This window comes from Ptychodera flava, chromosome 7 (genome assembly GCF_041260155.1).
Source record: "Ptychodera flava strain L36383 chromosome 7, AS_Pfla_20210202, whole genome shotgun sequence".
NCBI classification, from domain to species: domain Eukaryota; kingdom Metazoa; phylum Hemichordata; class Enteropneusta; family Ptychoderidae; genus Ptychodera; species Ptychodera flava.
In genome coordinates, this window is record NC_091934.1 from 38,409,015 (window position 1) to 38,430,093 (window position 21,079).

General features: G+C 36.9%; 1 protein-coding gene across 2 annotated transcripts; it reads left to right on the forward strand.

The window, feature by feature from the left end:
• Positions 1 to 8,199: 8,199 nt before the first annotated feature.
• LOC139137487 (macrophage mannose receptor 1-like) lies at positions 8,200 to 20,211 on the forward strand. Of its 2 annotated transcripts, XM_070705624.1 has the most exons (7): positions 8,200 to 8,316; positions 9,494 to 9,592; positions 10,377 to 10,603; positions 10,841 to 11,042; positions 18,084 to 18,313; positions 19,337 to 19,538; positions 19,982 to 20,211. In XM_070705624.1, exons 2-7 carry the CDS (start codon positions 9,535 to 9,537, stop codon positions 19,990 to 19,992), a joined length of 930 nt encoding a protein of 309 aa, XP_070561725.1. In that variant the 5' UTR covers positions 8,200 to 8,316; positions 9,494 to 9,534; the 3' UTR covers positions 19,993 to 20,211. The 2 variants fall into 2 exon arrangements, with proteins under 2 accessions (XP_070561725.1, XP_070561726.1); XM_070705625.1 differs by lacking the exons at positions 18,084 to 18,313; positions 19,337 to 19,538; positions 19,982 to 20,211 and adding an exon at positions 17,047 to 17,411.
• The last annotated feature ends 868 nt before the right edge of the window (positions 20,212 to 21,079 follow it).

Genomic DNA, 21,079 nt, shown 5'->3' on the forward strand with positions numbered 1-21,079 from the left:
CATGGGGGCTTCGACATAAACGTCACTGAGCTGACCAATATCTGCCATAGCAATAGGACTTTCCACGCCACGATCATGCCGCAAGACTCATAGATATTCGTTGAACAGTCTAATGACTTCATGTCATAAGAAAATACTTTGTCTCTTTTGGTCAATCTTGATGGGTGCGGCTAGCTGGCAGGGTACGCTTACCCATTCCGGACACCTGGTACCACCACTATTTTGTGGTTCAAGATGACCCCATTGCCTTTATCATTTTCAATATGTCCCTTGGACCTGGTAACTTTCTTAGTTACCTCCAATGATAACGATTATTGGACCTCATTTGATGTCTATTGCCACGCCCAGGTGGATAAATAATCTATTCATGAAATTAAGTACTATAAGGAAGACCGGTTTGGGTCGAGACCGGAAAAACAAAACTACCTCAGATGGATTGTATAGGGCAAACAATTCATCGGTTGGACTGAGCCCTAGGTTAAATCTACATGACATTCTTAAGGAAAATATGGAATGTGATTGTTCTGTGTCACAGTGTCTGACTAGAAATTGCAAGACATGTGATATTCTAATCTGTCCAAAACGTCGTACCACACAAAGGCATTTGAGTCCCTTTCATGCCAATCTAAGAACATCATTAATGGCATAGAGTGCACTTTGTGTGGTCTTAGATATGTCGGAGAGACCGGGGAAAAAATTTCTAAGAGGATGTGTGGGCATAGGTCAGGAGTTAACAACAATCTGCCAACCTGCCTTTACACTTACTTCAATGGTCCTCTTCACTCAGTATTGAATATAAAAGTAAGAATATTAGAAAAAATTTACCATCCTTCTAATAGTTCAATACTGAGTAGGAATTATCGCAAACAACGTGAACACCACTGGATCACTGAACTTGGCACAGCTCTGCCTTATGGCTGTAATGATAACATACTGGGTGTGTGTAACCTATGTAGCCCCAGGGGAAAGACTGTCAATGTCATGGGTTTGTTTAATTCTCACCAGAGAAGACGACGAAGTCATGGCCATCGACACAGCAATAGCACCAGTAATACCCAGTTCAGTGATAATACCCATGTTAAATCAACCTTTGGGTGTTCACAAGGTATGAACTGCATTGTTTGCATGCTCCTTGCAGAAGTTCAGATCACTTCTCCTGACTGTTTAAATTATGAATGTATACGACCCTCTGCTGCCCGAATACCGGTTAATCGCCATTATTATGGATATAGGCAAATATCGCCTATTCAAACCTGTTCGGACAGAAAGCATCAACAGTCAGCAGAGATTGTTTTTCCCCTTGAGGTTTGTTAACAAAGGGATTGACATGATTAACATCAGCAATATCTTACACAACAAGGACGTTATGGACAAAGTACCATCTTATTTTACATTTCAAGACCCTCCTATCGTGTCCTATACCTATTCTAAGCCCATAGGTAGGAAATTGTTTAATTACAATAGGGTCTTGGAAGAAATTGATATTGGGAACAATGTTCATGATGGTACTTGTGATTGTATGTCATCTCCCTTTTGTTACAAACCTCACGGTCATATAATAACAGGTGACATGAAGATAGTTACACACCCTAAGCTTCGGCAGCTATTCCAGTTTGGCCCAAAATATCGGGAGTCACCCAAAGTAAACTGGAACTTTAACTTCAAGTTAATCATGGATGCTGCTTAGGCTTATCCTAAGAAGTGGGCTGCCGTTGAAGAAGAAGACGTTGGATGTCTTTCGGACTGGCTTCGCACAGTCCGTAATAAGGTAAAATCTCGCATTTCACGTCTTCGTTCTTCACATACTGTCATCAAAACTTCATCTGCCTTTGATGACCCTTCTGTACGGGAATGTCTAGATGCTTTACATGATAAATATGTTGTTGTGCCTGCAGACAAAGCATCAAACAACATTATTTTGTCTGCAAGCAATATTACATTCAATAATTAAAGTGTGAGTCCTGCCACATTTTGAGACTTTTTCGTTTGACTTGGGGCATATACTGTAGTTCTGGTTGTCAATGAAATTGGTATTAATAAAACAAACATTTACACACAAACTGAAGCTTATTTGAGCGGTTTTTAGACGGTTGTATTATGTTATTTCGACGAAAACACGGGAAAAGTTGCACTTTTCGATTTCCATCATGGCGACATTTTCCGGAAATTGCCGAGCTCGCCCCGTTTTGGCGTAAGTAGCTGTGACGTCACTAATAGAACGGGTGATGGTGACTTCGTGCATTGACTATGGAGATAGTGATAATTTCATGAGTGAAAGCAGTGCAACTGAGAATATCATCGTCACAGAAGATATGACAAAGCTGTTCAGAATTTACAGGCCTGCAAATTTTAACAGTCGGAACCTTAGGGCCTAACCTAAACGAGAACAAGAGCGGAACTCTTGTTGACCGTCGCGTCAGTGATGACAAGCCCACCGTGACCACAATCAAACACACCAGTGCACTACCGTACACACAACCGCAAGCTAACAAAATATAAATATAAGTCTGGAGTTGCCATCCCACCTTATTATTACTTCTCAACACAAATTGCCTCGTTCAAAATCTGTATATAAAAATTTGAATTGCACCATGACGCTTGTAGATAAATGTAGTAGAGATCACCGTTCATAACACACATCTTTCCTATCAACAGCTGGAAGTGGAACAGGCTGAGTGAGGGTAATGTTAGCATAAACACCAAAGGTAGTATTCTCGCCGCAAAATCTTGGCGCTATAAAACCTCACATGAACATTGGCACTTTTAAAAATATGTGACCGTAATACATGTCCAGCCAAATTCTCGGGAAGAGATAAATTAAAATTGACATGATGTAAATATCGGGCACACTGGCACCCGATGCCGGGCAGCTCAGCCGGCCATTTCTGTGACGGAGTGATCAGCTACGCTTCCGCAGTTTTTTTTCTTGATTAAGTGTCAGCGATATAAAGCACAGTGTTCATTGTTTCATGACTGCGAAATTCTCAAAGAAGCTAAAATATTTTAGGGGAGACTTAGTCGAGCAGAAGGGAACAGATGACGACAACGCGACTGCTTCGTCAACAGTATACTGTAAACTTCTTTGCTACACGTTGTGTCACTGTTACTGGCAGCGCCGTGCTGTATTATACACAACCTATCGTTCAGTCTCGCAAAGAGTCAGTCAATCACTACGTAAACTTTTTAGGAATATAAAATTAGATATCTCCTAACGTTACTAATTATAGAGTCACACATGCATGAGATCTAGTACTTGTATTCATTTATTTATTTACAATCACTTTCGTAAAGCATCTGAATCGGCGATCAGTCTTGGGGGATGTAAACACGGCCATACTTCTCCGCGGCCCCGCATCCTTGACATGTTTTGGGCAACCTGTCGCAGTCTTGCTGCTGTTCTCGCTCTTGTCCACAGTTGATGATGATACACGCGAAGCTTTCCGGTGACAATGGTCGTACTGGTACGGCATTGCGATTACATAATCGATATAGTAACTCCAGGAATTAAAGTCTATCTTACCGTACATCTGGCTTCCGAACCGTGTTTATTCTAAGTCACGGCACTCGAAAATGTGCACCGCAGAAAACGCTTGTCTGAATGCCTCTTTTCCGACCCTTTCTTGTAATTTTGTCAAATGCGGCTAATACATCATACTAAAATGCAATAAACTGACAATGGCTGCAGTTACTTCAGCCACCAAAGGCGTAACTTCTCACCATGTTGAAGCCACAGCGGTAAGCATTCGCTATGGCCGAGGTGACCACACTCACTCGTACATTCTATTAGTTACGTCATTTCCGGTGGCAATGCCCGCGAATTCCGAAACGACCCGAATGGCAGCTAACTCCAAAGTCGCACAAGATATTGCATTTTAATAATATTTAACCGCGTCGTTTCATTGGGGTGATGCATTTATTTGATAAAGTAGGGGTGGCAAAATCATATAGCAGGGCTCATTTTAAGCAAAATTAACTTTGAATTTATGCAGGACATACACTTTAAGGAACGAACTTAGATTAACTCAGATTAACTCAGATGATAAGAGTAACACAACGTACTCTCTTTCAACCTTATCTGAAGAGGATATATTGCAGAACCATTCAACAGTTTTGAGTGAATTTTGAATCAAGTTAGCGAAAGATGACAATGTATTACCTAGTCTATAATGGATTCCTAAGATCCATAAGAATCCCTATAAACAACGTTTCATAGCTGGTTCCATTAAGTGTACAACAAAACGCTTGTCACAACTTTTAACCATCATTTTATCAACCATTAAATCTGGTTTGGTACGGTATTGTGATAAAGTTTATGAAACTAGTGGGGTCAATCAAATGTGGATATTAAAGAACTCCAAAGAATTGTTACATATTTTACATGATAACAAAAATATGTACAATTCAATCCACACATTTGATTTTTCAACGGTGTACACAACCATCCCACATAACAAACTTAAAGACAGGCTATCATCTCTCGTGAAGAAAGCCTTCTTTTACAAGAATTGTAGTCGTCGGCATTAATACATTGCCATCAAGCGCAACTTGGGCTATTTCACCAACAACAGCGATGCCGAACTCAAATACAGTGATGTTGAGGTGATTCAAATGCTATATTTCCTAATTGACAACATATTTATTAAGTTTGCTGGCATGACATTCAGGCAAACCATAGGCATTCCCATGGGCACAAACTGCGCCCCACTTCTGCAGACTTATTTTTGTATTCGTATGAAGCAGAGTTCATACAATCACTTCAGAAATCTAGGTGTAAAGGATTGCCAAGCGATTTAATAACACCCACAGATATATCGATGATCTCATCAGTTTAAACAATCCTGATATATCCAATTATCTACACCACATCTACCCAGATGATTTAGAAATAAAAGAAACAACTGAAAGTGTAGACTCGGCTTCATACCTAGACGTATTGTTTGAAATTAGACAAAATACACTATATACTAAGCTGTAAGACAAAAGAGACGATTTCAATTTTGAAATCATAAACTTTCCCTTTTTGTCGAGCAATATACCATCATTTCCAGCTTATGGCGTGTATATTTATTTCACAACTCCTTAGATACAGTAGAGCATGCAATTCATATGAAGACTTTCGAGTTAGACACAGCCCTCAAAAGTTAGTGAGGCAAGGATTCTCAGAAAGTAGATTAGTGAAATCATTTAAGAAGTTCTACGGTAGATACGGAGATGTTGTATCAAAATTTGACCTGTCTGTTACTCAAATGATGAGTGAGAGCATACCAAATTTGACTCACAAAAGTAATTGGTGAATTCACCAAAGAACAATGGATTTGTCGCTTTGGGTCAATCTTGACGGGTGCGGCTAGCTGGCAGGGTACGCTTACCCATTCCGGACACCTGGTACCACCACTATTTTGTGGTTCAAGATGACCCCATTGCCTTTGTCAGTTTCAATATGTTCCTTGGACCTGGTAACTTTCTTAGTTACCTTGAATGATAACGATTATTGGACCTGATTTGATGTCTATTTCTGACAACGGACTTAGTGTATTCAAAGGGTCAACAAAAACCAGATGATGTCAAAATCCAACGGAACCTCAAGAATGCCACCAGACAGAGTCTAAATCGTCACCCAGAAACACTAACATGCAACGTAATGACCATTAACTGTGTTGTGTTACCAATAACGTAGACTCTATCAATTGGTGAATTGTTTGCCTCTGTAGAGTCATTTTCTGTACAGAACGGATAGACATGACGCTTTGTGATGATGAGATACAATGTTGCATGAAGAGTTGCGGTCAGCTAAAGTCTAAAATGTTACAATATCATGATAAATGTCACTTGCAAGCAGGTCTATATGTCTATTTTTGTCCTGCATTGAGCAACGTTCAGGCCATGTAGTGGGGGCCAAGTACATCGGTATTATGGGGCGGTATTTCTTAGGGCGTAATAGTTTACTTAGACATGACATTTTTGCATATACAAAAAATGAAAAAAGAAAACCGTGTCGCCGCATCACTTTTGCTGAATGTCAAGGACAAGAAACATTTTGGCCTTATAATTAGTAATAATAAGGCCAGAAAAAATAGATAATACAAATAGTATTTTTCTATATACGCTAGCATACTTTTGAGCGACACGTGAAGACAAATTTTCACAATTACACCATCCATAGAGACATTGGGATCCACAATGATGAGTCTTTTGCGTCCCTGCATGACTCCCGATTCATACCAAGCAAAATACGCGTTCCGAATATTTTAATTTCATTTTCGACAAGCCAATTAGGAAACGTTTTTACGACCACCAGTTTTACGACGTTATTAAATTGTTTTTCCTTTTGGAGGATCGATTAAGTTGACGCAGCTACTACAAACAGTCGTTTGTACCCGTAAACTGTTGCACATTACTATATAAATATACATATTAACTTTTTTCATGTTATTATTTTTTCATCGTTCGAAGGTTTTTGTGTTTGCAGCCTAAAAGTTGGATACTGTTTTTTTTAGAAATTGGATTTTTATTTGAGTATGTGAGTGCGAGCGCTTCACGAACTTACTGCGTGGAAAGCGGCCGCACTCAGAAAAATTATAACAACTGCTAAGTTCGGTTTTTGAACCACTTTTCTGAAGGGTTGGAGATTTGGTCGAGCAGTTTCAACTTGGTGTCTTCTTCGATTGGTTACTGAGTGCCCTACGTTGTTAGTTGGAATCCGATCTAAAATTTACTGAATACCTTAACATTTTAACCGAATATCGATCCATTTTGTGTGTCATCGAATGGAACTTAAAAGTTCCATATAAGCAAACGTAACAAACTTTACATCCTGGTCACAAATATTCCGCTTTATATCATTTTCTTCAAGTACAGCATCATTTCCACGGGTAAAGCTTTTCTTAACAGCAGATTTTTGCTCTACAGGATTGATTAATGCTTAACAGGCAGGAGCTTGGCGTAAAACAGAGAGTGCACTTTAAGTACAAGACTCCCAAGTATACGAGATTAAAAGAATAGTTATCTGAACTGTAAAAATTATTTTAAAAAACGTTAAAAAAAATCTAAAAGGCCAGTTCCATTTATAATGTTTTTCTTTATACTCTCCCATACTTTTGAGTTACACGGGAACATACATTTCCGTTTCATTCAGACATTAGGAGCCACCCTAATGATACTTCTAGATCCCTTAGTGACTCCCGATTCACACAAGGAAAATATCATGAAATCTTTCTCTACCACCACTTAGATGTCGTTATTAAATTGTTTTTCTTTTGGAAAATCAATTAAGTTGAAGCAGCTAGTACAAAAACAGTCGTTTATACCCGTAAAATGATGCATATAACTATATAAATATACATATGTACATAAACAATTAACTTTTTTCAAGTTGTTATTTTTTCGTGGTCAAAAGGTTTCTGTTTTTGCACCCTAGAAGTTGGATACTGTTATTGTTTTTAGAAACGGGATTTTTATTACGATCAGTAGTTTTTTTTAATTACTACAAGACATCCTAAACTATCATAAATGTAGAGAAAATTTACATAAGCGGCACCTTAAATTAGCAAATTAAAGTACAGCAAACTTGGCTATTTCGCTAAAAGCATGTTAGCAATTAGTTATAAATTTGCTAGGTATTTCTTGCAAATCAGAACGTTACCGGAAGGAACCATAAACTCATATTCAAATTTTCAAAATACTTCAATACTCAGTAATTTGCGTAAGATTTTCTGTGGTTTTAAATGTTCTTGCACAAAATATAGGGCTCTGTAGTGTTACATATCAAATATAGCATCCAATTAATGAAGTCGAATCGACGGCAAAATTCACCCGTGCATAAGTGTAACTGATATCTATTTTTGCGTACATTTCAATTACTGTTAAAATTGCTTCTATTAATAAAAATCAAAATTCTTCTTTTAACATTTGCTTAAAAGTAAATCCAAAGTGGAAAGACGAAAATATCCAAAAAATTAAGAAAATATACAGTAGTTTTTGTAGCATGCCTATTACTACATATTTCTTTGAGTGAGCTCACAAAAGTGTTTGCACAATAAAATTACTTTATAAACCACTTGAAAAATATTTTCAACGTCTCATCTTGGATGCATTTTTTACTATTTCTATTCAATAACTGCAACTCGTCACTAGCTTAGACATAAATATTGATGTATTCATCTCCTGTCAAATTGTGCTTTCCTTCGGTAGCGTGCATATTGCATGCTTATCATCAATCACTGTGTCTAATTTAAGAAGAGCGCACCCTATATATGAAGGCTTCACGCCTTTAGGACAGATCATTGAGCCGTTGTCTTGCAGCACACAGGAGCAGGGGTAAGTTTTATTTATATTACTACTAATCCTGTAAAGTACAGTTAAGCATATTCTCCAACAACTCGTGTAATATCAAGTTATGAGGATCACAAAGGTAACAACCCTTTTGCATTTATTGATGTTTCGAATACCAAGTCACCAAGTTAAACAGCTTTAAATGCGATTATGCAGGCTAAATAAGACTTTTTATGCAATGATCTGAGTACAAACGTAAACATTGAGTCCCTTATTAAGCCTTGAACAAAAAGTCGCTCTGTTGATGTTTATAGAAACAGGTTTTTCTCTGTTAGTTTTGTGCACTCGCCACTCCGATATATAATTTTTCCTGAATTGTGATGCCATAATATCAAGTAGTAAACATATTGCATTCTTTTCGCTCTTCTCGTGTTGTGGGCGGCTTACGGTGAAACGAGAGCGATCACTGATTGCGGATTTGATAATGGCCTGTTGTTTCATATCACCGTACTTGCCACTACCTCAAACCGAAGCTATTTTCTAGAAAACATATGTTGACAGCACATAGAAAGTATAGCGATAAAATAGTTGACGAGCACGACTAATGTAATATCATCTTACACAAAATACGCCATACGCATTGGTCGTTTTATACGACAATAATGGAAGTGTGGTCATTTCTTTATAACGCCGTCAAATACCGAGCAGGTTCTTTGTACCGCTTCATTACACCGGCAAAAATGACGTGTTCCTGGTCCTGCATGCCTCATAATAGACCATATACAGATAAAGTGGTCCAGGAATGTCTAAATAATACTTGGGACCTTTAAAATAAATATGAAATATTACTACCATGATTTGAATTATGTATTGTTTTATATACCACCTTCAAGATCACTTACCAATTCTATTATTATGACTGTCTGATGGCAACATTCTAAACAAATGAACGTACGTTTCCAGGGTTGAATCGCATAAATACAATGCCATGCCACTGTGCCAACTTTTACCAGAATCCAAATGCGTTCGATGATTTTAGCCGGATATGAAAAGAGTCATTGTCAACAAGAAGCCAATTAGGATGATAATTTTGTAGACAATCTGCAAGGACATATTTTGCAAATAGCATTGAATATAAACCTTTTAACGACAACATTCTACTGCTACGCTTTAACACGCTTTCTAGCTGTCAATGTCATTTTGATTGTGTATGTAACTACAGAACATTTGTGTCTGTCTGAAGAGTCAACCGAAAGGCCAGCAATGAAAAGTACGGTATCAACCGTGCTCTTATTGATCACGTGGCTGACAATCATCCGAGGTAAATCTACATCTTCTCTTTTCCTAACATATGCGGCACTATTATTAGAAAAAGGTTAACTCTCATATTGACGTTTGAATGTTCCGATAGAAAGTAATAGTTTACGATGGTAGACGATTTATTTGGGTACATAAGGGCTTACTCAGTATTGAAAGTTTCAAGCTGAAAATCAGTCAGAAAAGCTTAACTTCAATGATACTAACCAAAGTCAGCATAGAACCAGTTGGTGGGTTTTTAAGCTGCGCCTATACTAATTTGGAACGGTGGTGACCGTTGCACAAAAAGGCAACTCGTATAGCGATAGTGACATAACGTAACACTCTGACGAATGAGAGAGTAGGGACGGAAAAATGTCGGTTTAGTATTTTATCAACTGGATTGCTGAAAAAAAACCCACTCTATATATAATAACTCAATGACGTCAAACCTACATACTCGGTGCTTGTTGATGCATACTCTAATTCCCTAATACATTTCTGTAAGATTGCCAAACTCCTATTTGTGCTTTTTACGGCTTGTATATTTTCAAGGAAGAATTACATTTGTACTGAGGCACTTAGACATTGAAGGATGGTGATTTACATTGTCATATTGAATATTTACTTCACCTCAAAACCTATTCCCTTTTCTTACATTTGAGTAAAATTATCCCGATATTGCTTGCTGTTATGAGGATTAGGTTTTTACCGTGGACATAATAACTTTCCAGCGGCGACATTTATTTTTGTAACATATCTTAGAACGGGCTAACAGCAGATTTTATTTTCGATTAACTACAACATAGCCCACTGTCCATCAGGCTGGAAGATATTTGGCAGCAAATGCTATTATTTTGGAACCAACATGTTGGCGTGGGCAGACGCTGAAGCGTATTGCCAAAGTAACAACGGTCACTTGGCAAAAGACACTGCGGATGTGCATAGCTTCCTGTCTGGTGAGGTGTCCCAGCTTGATACGAGTGGTTGCGATCCAATATACGATTGTAATCTATACATAGGTTTGCTATATACGGTGAGAAATATCATATTTTGATTAAAACAATTTCAATTATTTGCATGTTCTATCGATGTGCGAATTTCTTGCAGAACTTGACCTTTTGTGGACAATAATTAATCAGAACATATATCTTTGCATTTAAAACATTTTCTAACAAAGTTACAAGTACTGAAAAATATCTTTTACTTAAATAGTTTAAGCGATGAAATAAATATGGCGCTACACTCTTTTGACCCTTCTATTTTCCCGAAGCCTGGTGAAGGATACAGTTGGTCAGACGGATCAGCAGTGGATGAGAGCTTTATGCCATGGCAACCTGGTGAACCTAACAACGGAGATGTTGAGAAGTCAGGGGAAATAGAATGGAGAAGCAGTGACTGGTCTGATTTCAAATGGAACGACAAACCATTTACTTGGAATCCCCCGGAAGCATGGTACATCTGTGAACAACCAGGTAGTTCCAATGTAAAATAATTATTCCTTTTATAAGCAGGGAAGATAGTTTGATGGTTTGAAAGATGGATGGACAGGGCGGAACGATAGACGGATGTACCAACGGATAGTACATCGGGAACGTTCAAACTGACGGAGGCGACTGATGACCCGACGAACCTAACTGTCTACCTCTATCTACCTACCTAGACGTACCAAACCTACCCACTTACCTGCCTGCCTACCTACCTGCCTACCTACCTACCTACCTACCTACCTACCTACCTACCTACCTACCTACCTACCTACCTACCTACCTACCTACCTACCTACCTACATACCTACATACATACATACATACATACATACATACATACATACATACATACATACATACATACATACATACATACATACATACATACATACATACATACATACATACATACATACATACATACATACATACATACATACATACATACATACATACATACATACATACATACATACATACATGCAGTGTACGATGTAAGGCTGCTCGCAGAAAAAAACTAGTCTAATGATTTTTGTTTCATTTGTTATCGCAGTGGTAGAAAAAGGGATACAGTAGATGGCCCATGGTTTAGCTTATTCCCCGGGACTAGATGATTTTAGTGACGTAAGCCTTATTGCAGAAGAGGCATCTATATTGTCTTAACATAAGATCTATCTTTCTTTTAAATTATACACTATTAAATATTATCATTTATCATATGCACAAGCCAAGTTTGTCGTCTCCGAACAAAAAATACGGGATTTATTCTCTTGTCCTTCTACGTCACGACAACCCGCGTCTATGTCATCAATTTGATGCGTCGGATCTTTTATTTGTCGATCTTTGGTGTGCTCGTAAATATGTAAACAAACAACATGGCGGCCGATGTTTCTCCCACGATCAAACTGTGTCTGACGTGAAAATATCGCAAGCATTGGTCATTATTATTAGAGTCTGACAATAATCAACTAGGCAAATTTTTGAGACGTGTTTGAGTTTTGTCGCCGATATGGGGGGGGGGTTCGTATTCGTATGGACCCCGCAGTTGCCTGAACTTTCGACGTACAGTCATAGAGAAAGATAGATAGAGTGGCAACGGGTATTGTTTAAGGCGTGAAGCGGTTACGTAACTCATCCATGTTCGCCTCGCCTCAGGTTGCTCTCGCCTCTCTTTTCCGAAGAGTGCCGACCATGAATCCTTCGGTAGTTTTCGGATTTTCGCCAATTGTTAAGCGAAAGTATGTTCGGCAAAGTTTGTGTTGTTGTTGTCGTGTGGTGCTGAGCAGAATTGACGTGCTGGCGAAAACGGGAGTGTTTTGAGCTTCAGGAAAACGAGTTTGTACCGTTTTAAATATTCCTCTCATATTTTTATGAATATATAATGAGTGTGTTTGAACCAATTTGAAAGTCTTTTATCGATACTGTCTGGTTTTACTCCATGGTTAACGGTCAGTCGTACTCTCTTTTACACGTGCGTCAAGGAAGGACATGTTTATGAAACTGCTGCCGTGTTATGTTTTGATTGGCGTGAGGCAGTGTTTCTGGCCTGAGAGCTCACAAAGTAACTATGGTTGCTACGCGACTGGCAGTACGATGCTTTCTCGTCGTATTTTTCGCATAATCTCGTGTAATCATCAACCACAAACAAAGCCTCCAAAAACTTTAACACCTTTGGAGCTCATTTTAATATGAAAAGCCAATAGTCTACCCAGACGAACATGGAACAAAGGCATGCAAGTGTTGCTACTCTGTCTATGTTACTCTGTGGCACAGTGTACTTTCATGTGGTAGACCACGCGTCACGGTAGACATACGGTTTCCACCGCAACAATGGAGTCAAGTGTGGAGTCCATGCCTCCAAAACTCATGTAATGAAATCGATATTTTCACAGACTACGACATTAATAATCCGAACAATTTAAACACAAGAGTGTACCGCCTGTATATTCCGAAGGAATTACGTGAATAATTTGCGGGGACAACGAACTCGAAGCTGTTCGCGTTACCGTGGGTTCCGTAAGCATTGCAAACAGGGTCAGGCGCGACGTTTACAGTGTTCGCGCCGTCGAGATTCAGTCGATATTTGTTCCCGAAAAATAGCGTATCTTCGTCTGTGATAAATTTCTAGGACTTGCTGTCTTTGAAATAGAGTATAACTTTGTGGAAGGTAGCCAACGTGTAGACCGAGACCTGTCATTTGCTCCACACACGAACGAACGTGAACGTGAACGCACGCGACGGACGACTGAAAATGATTGACAACTTGTGCACGGCGTACTGATATTATTCCTAAAGTAGTTCAAAAGTTTAAACGCGGATTCGTCACGGAAACTTATTTTATTTTGCAAAAAAAACCCGAATTCTTGGTTTGTGCATGTGATAAGTATATTATTCCTTAATATTTTTCTTGACTGTGTCACAACTCATCTTCGACTCGTGGTGACACGGTCATTACGTCACTCGTATTTTCCTTCGCCGAACGGAGAAAAATATAAGGAAATAATATCTAAGTGCAATTTAATAAAACCTTCGCTTAAAATGTATAGTAGTTTATTTTTAATATGTGATTTGATTAACCTTTGCGATTGTTTATTCAACTGAAATGGCGAACATTAATCATTTCTTCAGCGTATCCATGTGAAGAAGGATGGAAGCTTTTCGGTTCCAAGTGTTACTATTTCGGTACAAACGACCTGTCATGGACAGACGCTGAAGACTACTGCCAAGGAGTTGACGGTCACCTTGCAAAGGATACTGAGGATGTGCACGCATTTTTGTCCTCGGAAGTTGCAAGCCTGGATACTAGTGGTTGCAGTCCAATATATAATTGTAACCTTTACATCGGCTTGCTGTACACGGTATTTATCTAAAATTTAAACCTTCATTTTTTTAACTGAAAAAAACACAGAGCAGTGACACTAAACAGTCAACACAAGTGACACATTTATATTACAACATGTTTTGAAATTAACTGAAGATAGTTTTGTCGTGTAATGATGATAGGAGGACGTTGTTTTAAGAAGATAAAGCAAGCTTAACTTCCAATTGTGATAGATAGATAGATAGATAGACAGATAGATAGATAGATAGATAGATAGATAGATAGATACATACATACATACATACATACATATATACATACATACATACATACATACATACATACATACATACATACATACATACATACATACATACATACATACATACGTACATACATACATTCATACATAGGTAAATAGATACATTGATAGATAAATTTCTAGATACATACAATAACACAAGTAACTTCAAGTAAGAAATACTTATACCCATTAATTTTTTCCAAAGGCCTTTTCTCACATATATATTGTTAGAACGTGCCGTTATTCTAAAGTTTAACATGGTATACACACACACACACACACACACACACACACCACACACACACACACACACACACACACACCTACACCACACAAACACACACACACACACACACACACACACACACACACACACACACACACAACACACACATATATATATATATATATATAATATAAAAAATTATGTAAATAGATCGAGTTAATGTACGTTGCTTACAGTTTCTTCCCTCTGAAGACATTTTTGAGAGTTTCATTTATACGATTGAAAAATTTAGAATAAATCGTTCACTAATTATGTGGCATTGACATTAAATTTAAAGATTTTTCAATCAATAGCCCTTAAATTAGTGTCATAAGTTTAACCTCATGTGTCTGTACGCCGTGATTTTATGGAGATTTCTTTTGAATTTTAGCCCGGCGAAGGATACAGTTGGTCTGACGGGTCAGCAGTGGATGAGAGCTTTATGCCATGGCAACCTGGTGAACCTAACAACGGAGAAGTTGAAAAGTCTGGCGAAATAGAATTGAGGAGTAGTGACTGGTCTGATTTCAAATGGAACGACAAACCATTGACTTGGGACCCCCCAGAGGCTGGTACATCTGTGAAAAAACATGGTAATATTCCATTCATGAAATACATATTAGAGTTCCCTTGAATTCGATGATACGTTTTTCACGCATGACTGATTAGCCAATTTAATTCTTGAAGTATGAATACCATACAAGGCTCTTGGTATTGTTAATATGCAGCGTAATTCAACATTCAGCAATTTATCAGCTTTGGTCTTGTTGCCCATTAACACACTGAAGCCACGGAAGTGAAATAAAATCTATTCGTTAAATTTGCAACCAACATATTAATGAGAATGAACATTTTGTCACTGAAGAACAGAACGTGCACTGAACCAAATATGGAGCGCTGTATTAACATTATGATTTTGACGTTAACCACAAATCATTCAATAAAATATTTGTATTTCTCCATTGCAGCCACTCTGTAGGAAGAAGACTCGATTAACGGTATCCTACGTCGATGCCACACTGAAAATTGATACATACATGCATACATCCATCCATCCATCGGTCCATCCATCCATCCTTTCATACAGACATACATACATACATACATGCATACATACATACATACATACATACATACATACATACATACATACATACATACATACATACATACATACATACATACATACATACATACATACATACATACATACATACATGCAGTGTACGATGTAAAGCTGCTCGTAGAAAAAACTAGTCTATTGATTTTTTATCCTTTGTTATCGCAGTGGTAGACAAAGGGATACAGGAGATGGCCAACGGTTTAGCTTATTCCCAGGCACTAGATGATTTTAGTGACGTAAAGCCTTACTGCAGAAGAGGCATCCATATTGTATTAACATAAGATCTGTCTTGCTTTTAAATTATACACTATTAAATATTATTTGTGCATTAATCAAACCTTTGCTTAAAATGTATTGTAGTTTATTTTTAATATGTGGTTTGATGAACCTTTGCAATTGTTTCTACAACTGAAATGGCGAGCATTAATCATTTCTTCAGCATATCAATGTGAAGAAGGATGGAAGCTTTTCGGTTCCAAGTGTTACTATTTCGGTACAAACGACCTGTCATGGACAGACGCGGAAGACTTCTGCCAAGGAGGTTGACGGTCACCTTGCAAAGGATACTGAGGATGTGCACGCATTTTGTCCTCGGAAGTTGCAAGCCTTGATACAAGTGGTTGCAGTCCAATATATAATTGTAACCTTTACATCGGCTTGCTATACACGGTATCTAACTAAAATTTAAACCTTCATTTTTTAACTAAAAGCACAAAGAGCAGTGACACTAAACAGTCAAAACAAGTGACACATTTATATTGCCACATGTTGTGAAATTAACTGAAGATAGTTTTGTAGTCTAATGATGGTAGGGACGTTGCTTTAAGAAGATAAAGCAAGCTTAACTTCACATTGTAATAGATAGATAGATAGATAGATAGATAGATAGATAGATAGATAGATAGATAGATAGATAGATAGATAGATAGATAGATAGATACATACATACATACATACATACATACATACATACATACATACATACATACATACATGCATGCATGCATGCATGCATGCATGCATGCATGCATGCATGCACGCACACACATACATACATACATACATACATACATACATACATACATACATACATACATACATACATACATACATACATACATACATACATACATACAGTGTACGATGTAAGGCTGCTCGTAGAAAAAACTAGTCTATTGATTTTTGTATCCTTTGTTATCGCAGTGGTAGACAAAGGGATACAGCAGATGGCCAATGGTTTAGCTTATTCCAGGCACTAGATGATTTAGTGACGTAAAGCCTTACTGCAGAAGAGGCATCCATATTGTATTAACATAGGCACTATCTTGCTTTTAAATTTTACACTATTAAATATTATTATGTGCATTAATTAAACCTTCGGTTAAATTATATACTAGTTGATTTTTAATATGTGATTTGATGAACCTTTGCACTTGTTTCTTGAACTGAAATGACGAGCATTACTCATTTTTTCAGCCAATCCATGCGAAGAGGGATGGAAGCTTTACGGTTCCAAGTGTTACTATTTCGGTACAAACGACTTGTCATGGAAAGACGCTGAAGACTACTGCCAAGGAGAAGACGGTCACCTTGCAAAGGATACTGAGGATGTGCACGCCTTTTTGTCCTCGGAAGTGGCAAGCCTTGATACTAGTGGTTGCAGTCCAATATATAATTGTAACCTTTACATCGGCTTGCTGTACACGGTATCTATCTCAAATTTAGACTTTCATTTTTTAATTAAAAAAGCAAATACAAGAGCAGTGGCACTCAACAGTCAACACAAGTCACACATTTATATTGCCACATGTTGTGAAATTAACTGAAGATAGTTTTGTAGTCTAATGATGATTGGAGGACGTTGCTTTTAGAAGAGTAAGCAAGCTTACTTCAAATTGCGATAGATAGATACATAAATAGACACATAGCTAGATAGATAGATAGATAGATAGATAGATAGATAGATAGATAGATAGATAGATAGATAGATAGATACATACATACATACATACATACATACATACATACATACATACATATACATACATACATGCATGCATGCATGCATGCATGCATGCATGCATGCATGCATGCACGCACACACATACATACATACATACATACATACATACATACATACATACATACATACATACATACATACATACATACAGTGTACGATGTAAGGCTGCTCGTAGAAAAAATAGTCTAATGATTTTTGTTTCATTTGTTATCGCAGTGGTTGACAAAGGGATACAGCAGATGGCCAATGGTTTAGCTTATTCCCAGGCACTAGATGATTTTAGTGACGTAAAGCCTTACTGCAGAAGAGGCATCCATATTGTATTACATAAGAACTATCTTGCTTTTAAATTTTACACTATTAAATATTATTGTGTGCATTAATAAAACCTTCGGTTAAATTATATACTAGTTGATTTTCAATATGTGATTTGATGAACCTTTGCACTTGTTTCTTGAACTGAAATGACGAGCATTACTCATTTCTTCAGCCAATCCATGCGAAGAGGGATGGAAGGTTTACGGTTCCAAGTGTTACTATTTCGGTACAAACGACTTGTCATGGAAAGACGCTGAAGACTACTGCCAAGGAGAAGACGGTCACCTTGCAAAGGATACTGAGGATGTGCACGCCTTTTTGTCCTCGGAAGTGGCAAGCCTTGATACTAGTGGTTGCAGTCCAATATATAATTGTAACCTTTACATCGGCTTGCTGTACACGGTATCTAACTAAAATTTAAACCTTCATTTTTTAACTAAAAGCACAAAGAGCAGTGACACTAAACAGTCAAAACAAGTGACACATTTATATTGCCACATGTTGTGAAATTAACTGAAGATAGTTTTGTAGTCTAATGATGGTAGGGGACGTTGCTTTAAGAAGATAAAGCAAGCTTAACTTCACATTGTAATAGATAGGTACATAGATACAAAGATAGATAGATAGATAGATAGATAGATAGAAGATAGATAGATAGATAGATAGATATAGATAGATAGATAGATAGATAGATAGATACATACATACATACATACATACATACATCATACATACATACATACATACATACATACATACATAGGTAAATAGATACATTAATAGATACGTATGTAGATACATAGATAACACAAGTAACTTAAAGTAAGAAATACTTATACCTTTTAATTTTTCCAAAGGCCTTTTCTCACATATATTGCATCGTTCCGTTATACTATTTAATATGGTGTATATATATACTTTTATCTGAGGATTGCAGGATCTTGAAAAATAAGTAATAGATTTCATTACTTTATACTTGAAGCAATTTGTTTATATATATATATATATATATATATATATATATATATATATATATATATATATATATATATATTTAAGTAATATCTTTATATATACATATATATATATATTTAAGTAATATCTTTATATACATACATACATATATATATATATATATATATATATATATATATATATATATATATATATATGTGTGTGTGTGTGTGTGTGTGTAAATCATGTAAGTAGATATAGTTAATGTGCGTTGCTTAGTTTCTTCCCTCTGAAGACATTTTGAGAGTGTCAGTGATACGACTGAATTAATTTAGAATTAATCATTCACTAATTATGTGGCATTGACATTAAATTTAAAGAGTGTTCAATCAACAGCATGAATATGTGTCACAAGTTTAACCTCGTTCTTCTGTACTGCCGTGATTTATGGCGATTTGTTTTCAATTTAAGCCCGGCGAAGGATATAGTTGGACTGACGGATCAGCAGTGGATGAGAGCTTTATGCCATGGCAACCTGGTGAACCTAACAACGGAGAAGTTGAAAAGTCTGGCGAAATAGAATTGAGGAGTAGTGACTGGTCTGATTTCAAATGGAACGACAAACCATTGACTTGGGACCCCCCAGAGGCATGGTATATCTGTGAAAAAGATGGTAATACACCATTCCTTAAAATACTTATTAGATTTCCCTTGAATTCGATGATACATTTTTCACGCGTGACTGATTATTCATTAAAATACATATTAGAGTTCCCTTGAATTCGACGATACATTTTTCACACATGACTGATTAGCCACTTTAACTCTTGAAGTATGAATACCATACAAGGCTCTTGGTATTGTTGATATTCAGCGCATTTCAACGTCCAGCAATTTATCAGCTTCAGTCGTCTTGTCCATTACTACACTCAAGCCACTGAAGTGAATTGAAATATATTCATTAAATTTGCATTATACATATTAATGAGAGTGAACATCCTGTCACTGAAGAACAGCACGTGCAGTGAAACAAAATATGGTGCCCCTATATTTACATCATAGTTTTGGAGTTAGCTACTAATCATTCAATATAACATCTATTTTTCTCCATTGCAGCCATTCTGTAGGAAGAAGACTCCATTATCGGTATCCTACGTCGATGCCACACTGAAAATGGATAAGAAAGGCAGCAGTCATAAAAATTCGAAATGCTTAGTTGCAATTTTTTCTTCTTTTCTAATGTCTCAGCATGTATAACGATAACGTCTGATTACTTTAGTGGCTAATATTTCGTTCTATTATTCTCGTAAAGCATTAAAGATATCGTTTGCTCAAAACGAACAAAACATTGCCTTTGTGCTCTTAAAATGGATGGATGGAGGGATGGATGGATGTACGTACATATGTTGCAGACTAACTTTTTTCCTCATGTCATTACTCGCATAAATATGTGGTTGAGACGTACCATTTTATACTATCGTTTTACTTGGTAACAATAAATAATATTTGTCTTGGTGGTGACATTTTTTTTCAGCGGCGAGCGTTTGCGTAACAGCAAACATTGATCTCTCTCTCTCTCTCTCTCTCTCTCTTCTCTCTCTCTCTCTCTCTCTCTCCTTTAACTGGTAAAAGTGCAAGGGAAGAACCGCCTGGGACCATTTTCCCTGCATCTGTGATGATGATGATGATGATGATGATGATGATGATGATGATATATATATATATATATATATATATATATATATATATATATATATATATCGAAGTATACAGATGTCCTCGAGGGAAATTACAGTGCTCAATGCAAAAAGCAGAGCGTTATAAATAAATAAACAGATTACTTCAAGTACAAAGTAATGAAATCTATTACTTAAGTTTCATGCATCTTGCAATCCTCAGATAGAGTCTGAGGATTGCAAGATGCATGAAACTTAAGTAATAGATTTCATTACTTTGTACTTGAAGTAATCTGTTTATTTATATATATATATATATATATATATATATATATCTTTTAGATAGATAGATAGATAGATAGACAGATAGATAGATAGATAGATAGATAGATAGATAGATAGATAGATAGATAGATAGATAGATAGATAGATAGATAGATAGATAGATAGTGTGTGTGTGTATCCAGTGATTATTTCCAGCCAATTATATATTACTTTTAACCACTTTTATCACAATGCGCCGTGTGTTGGCAGCCTT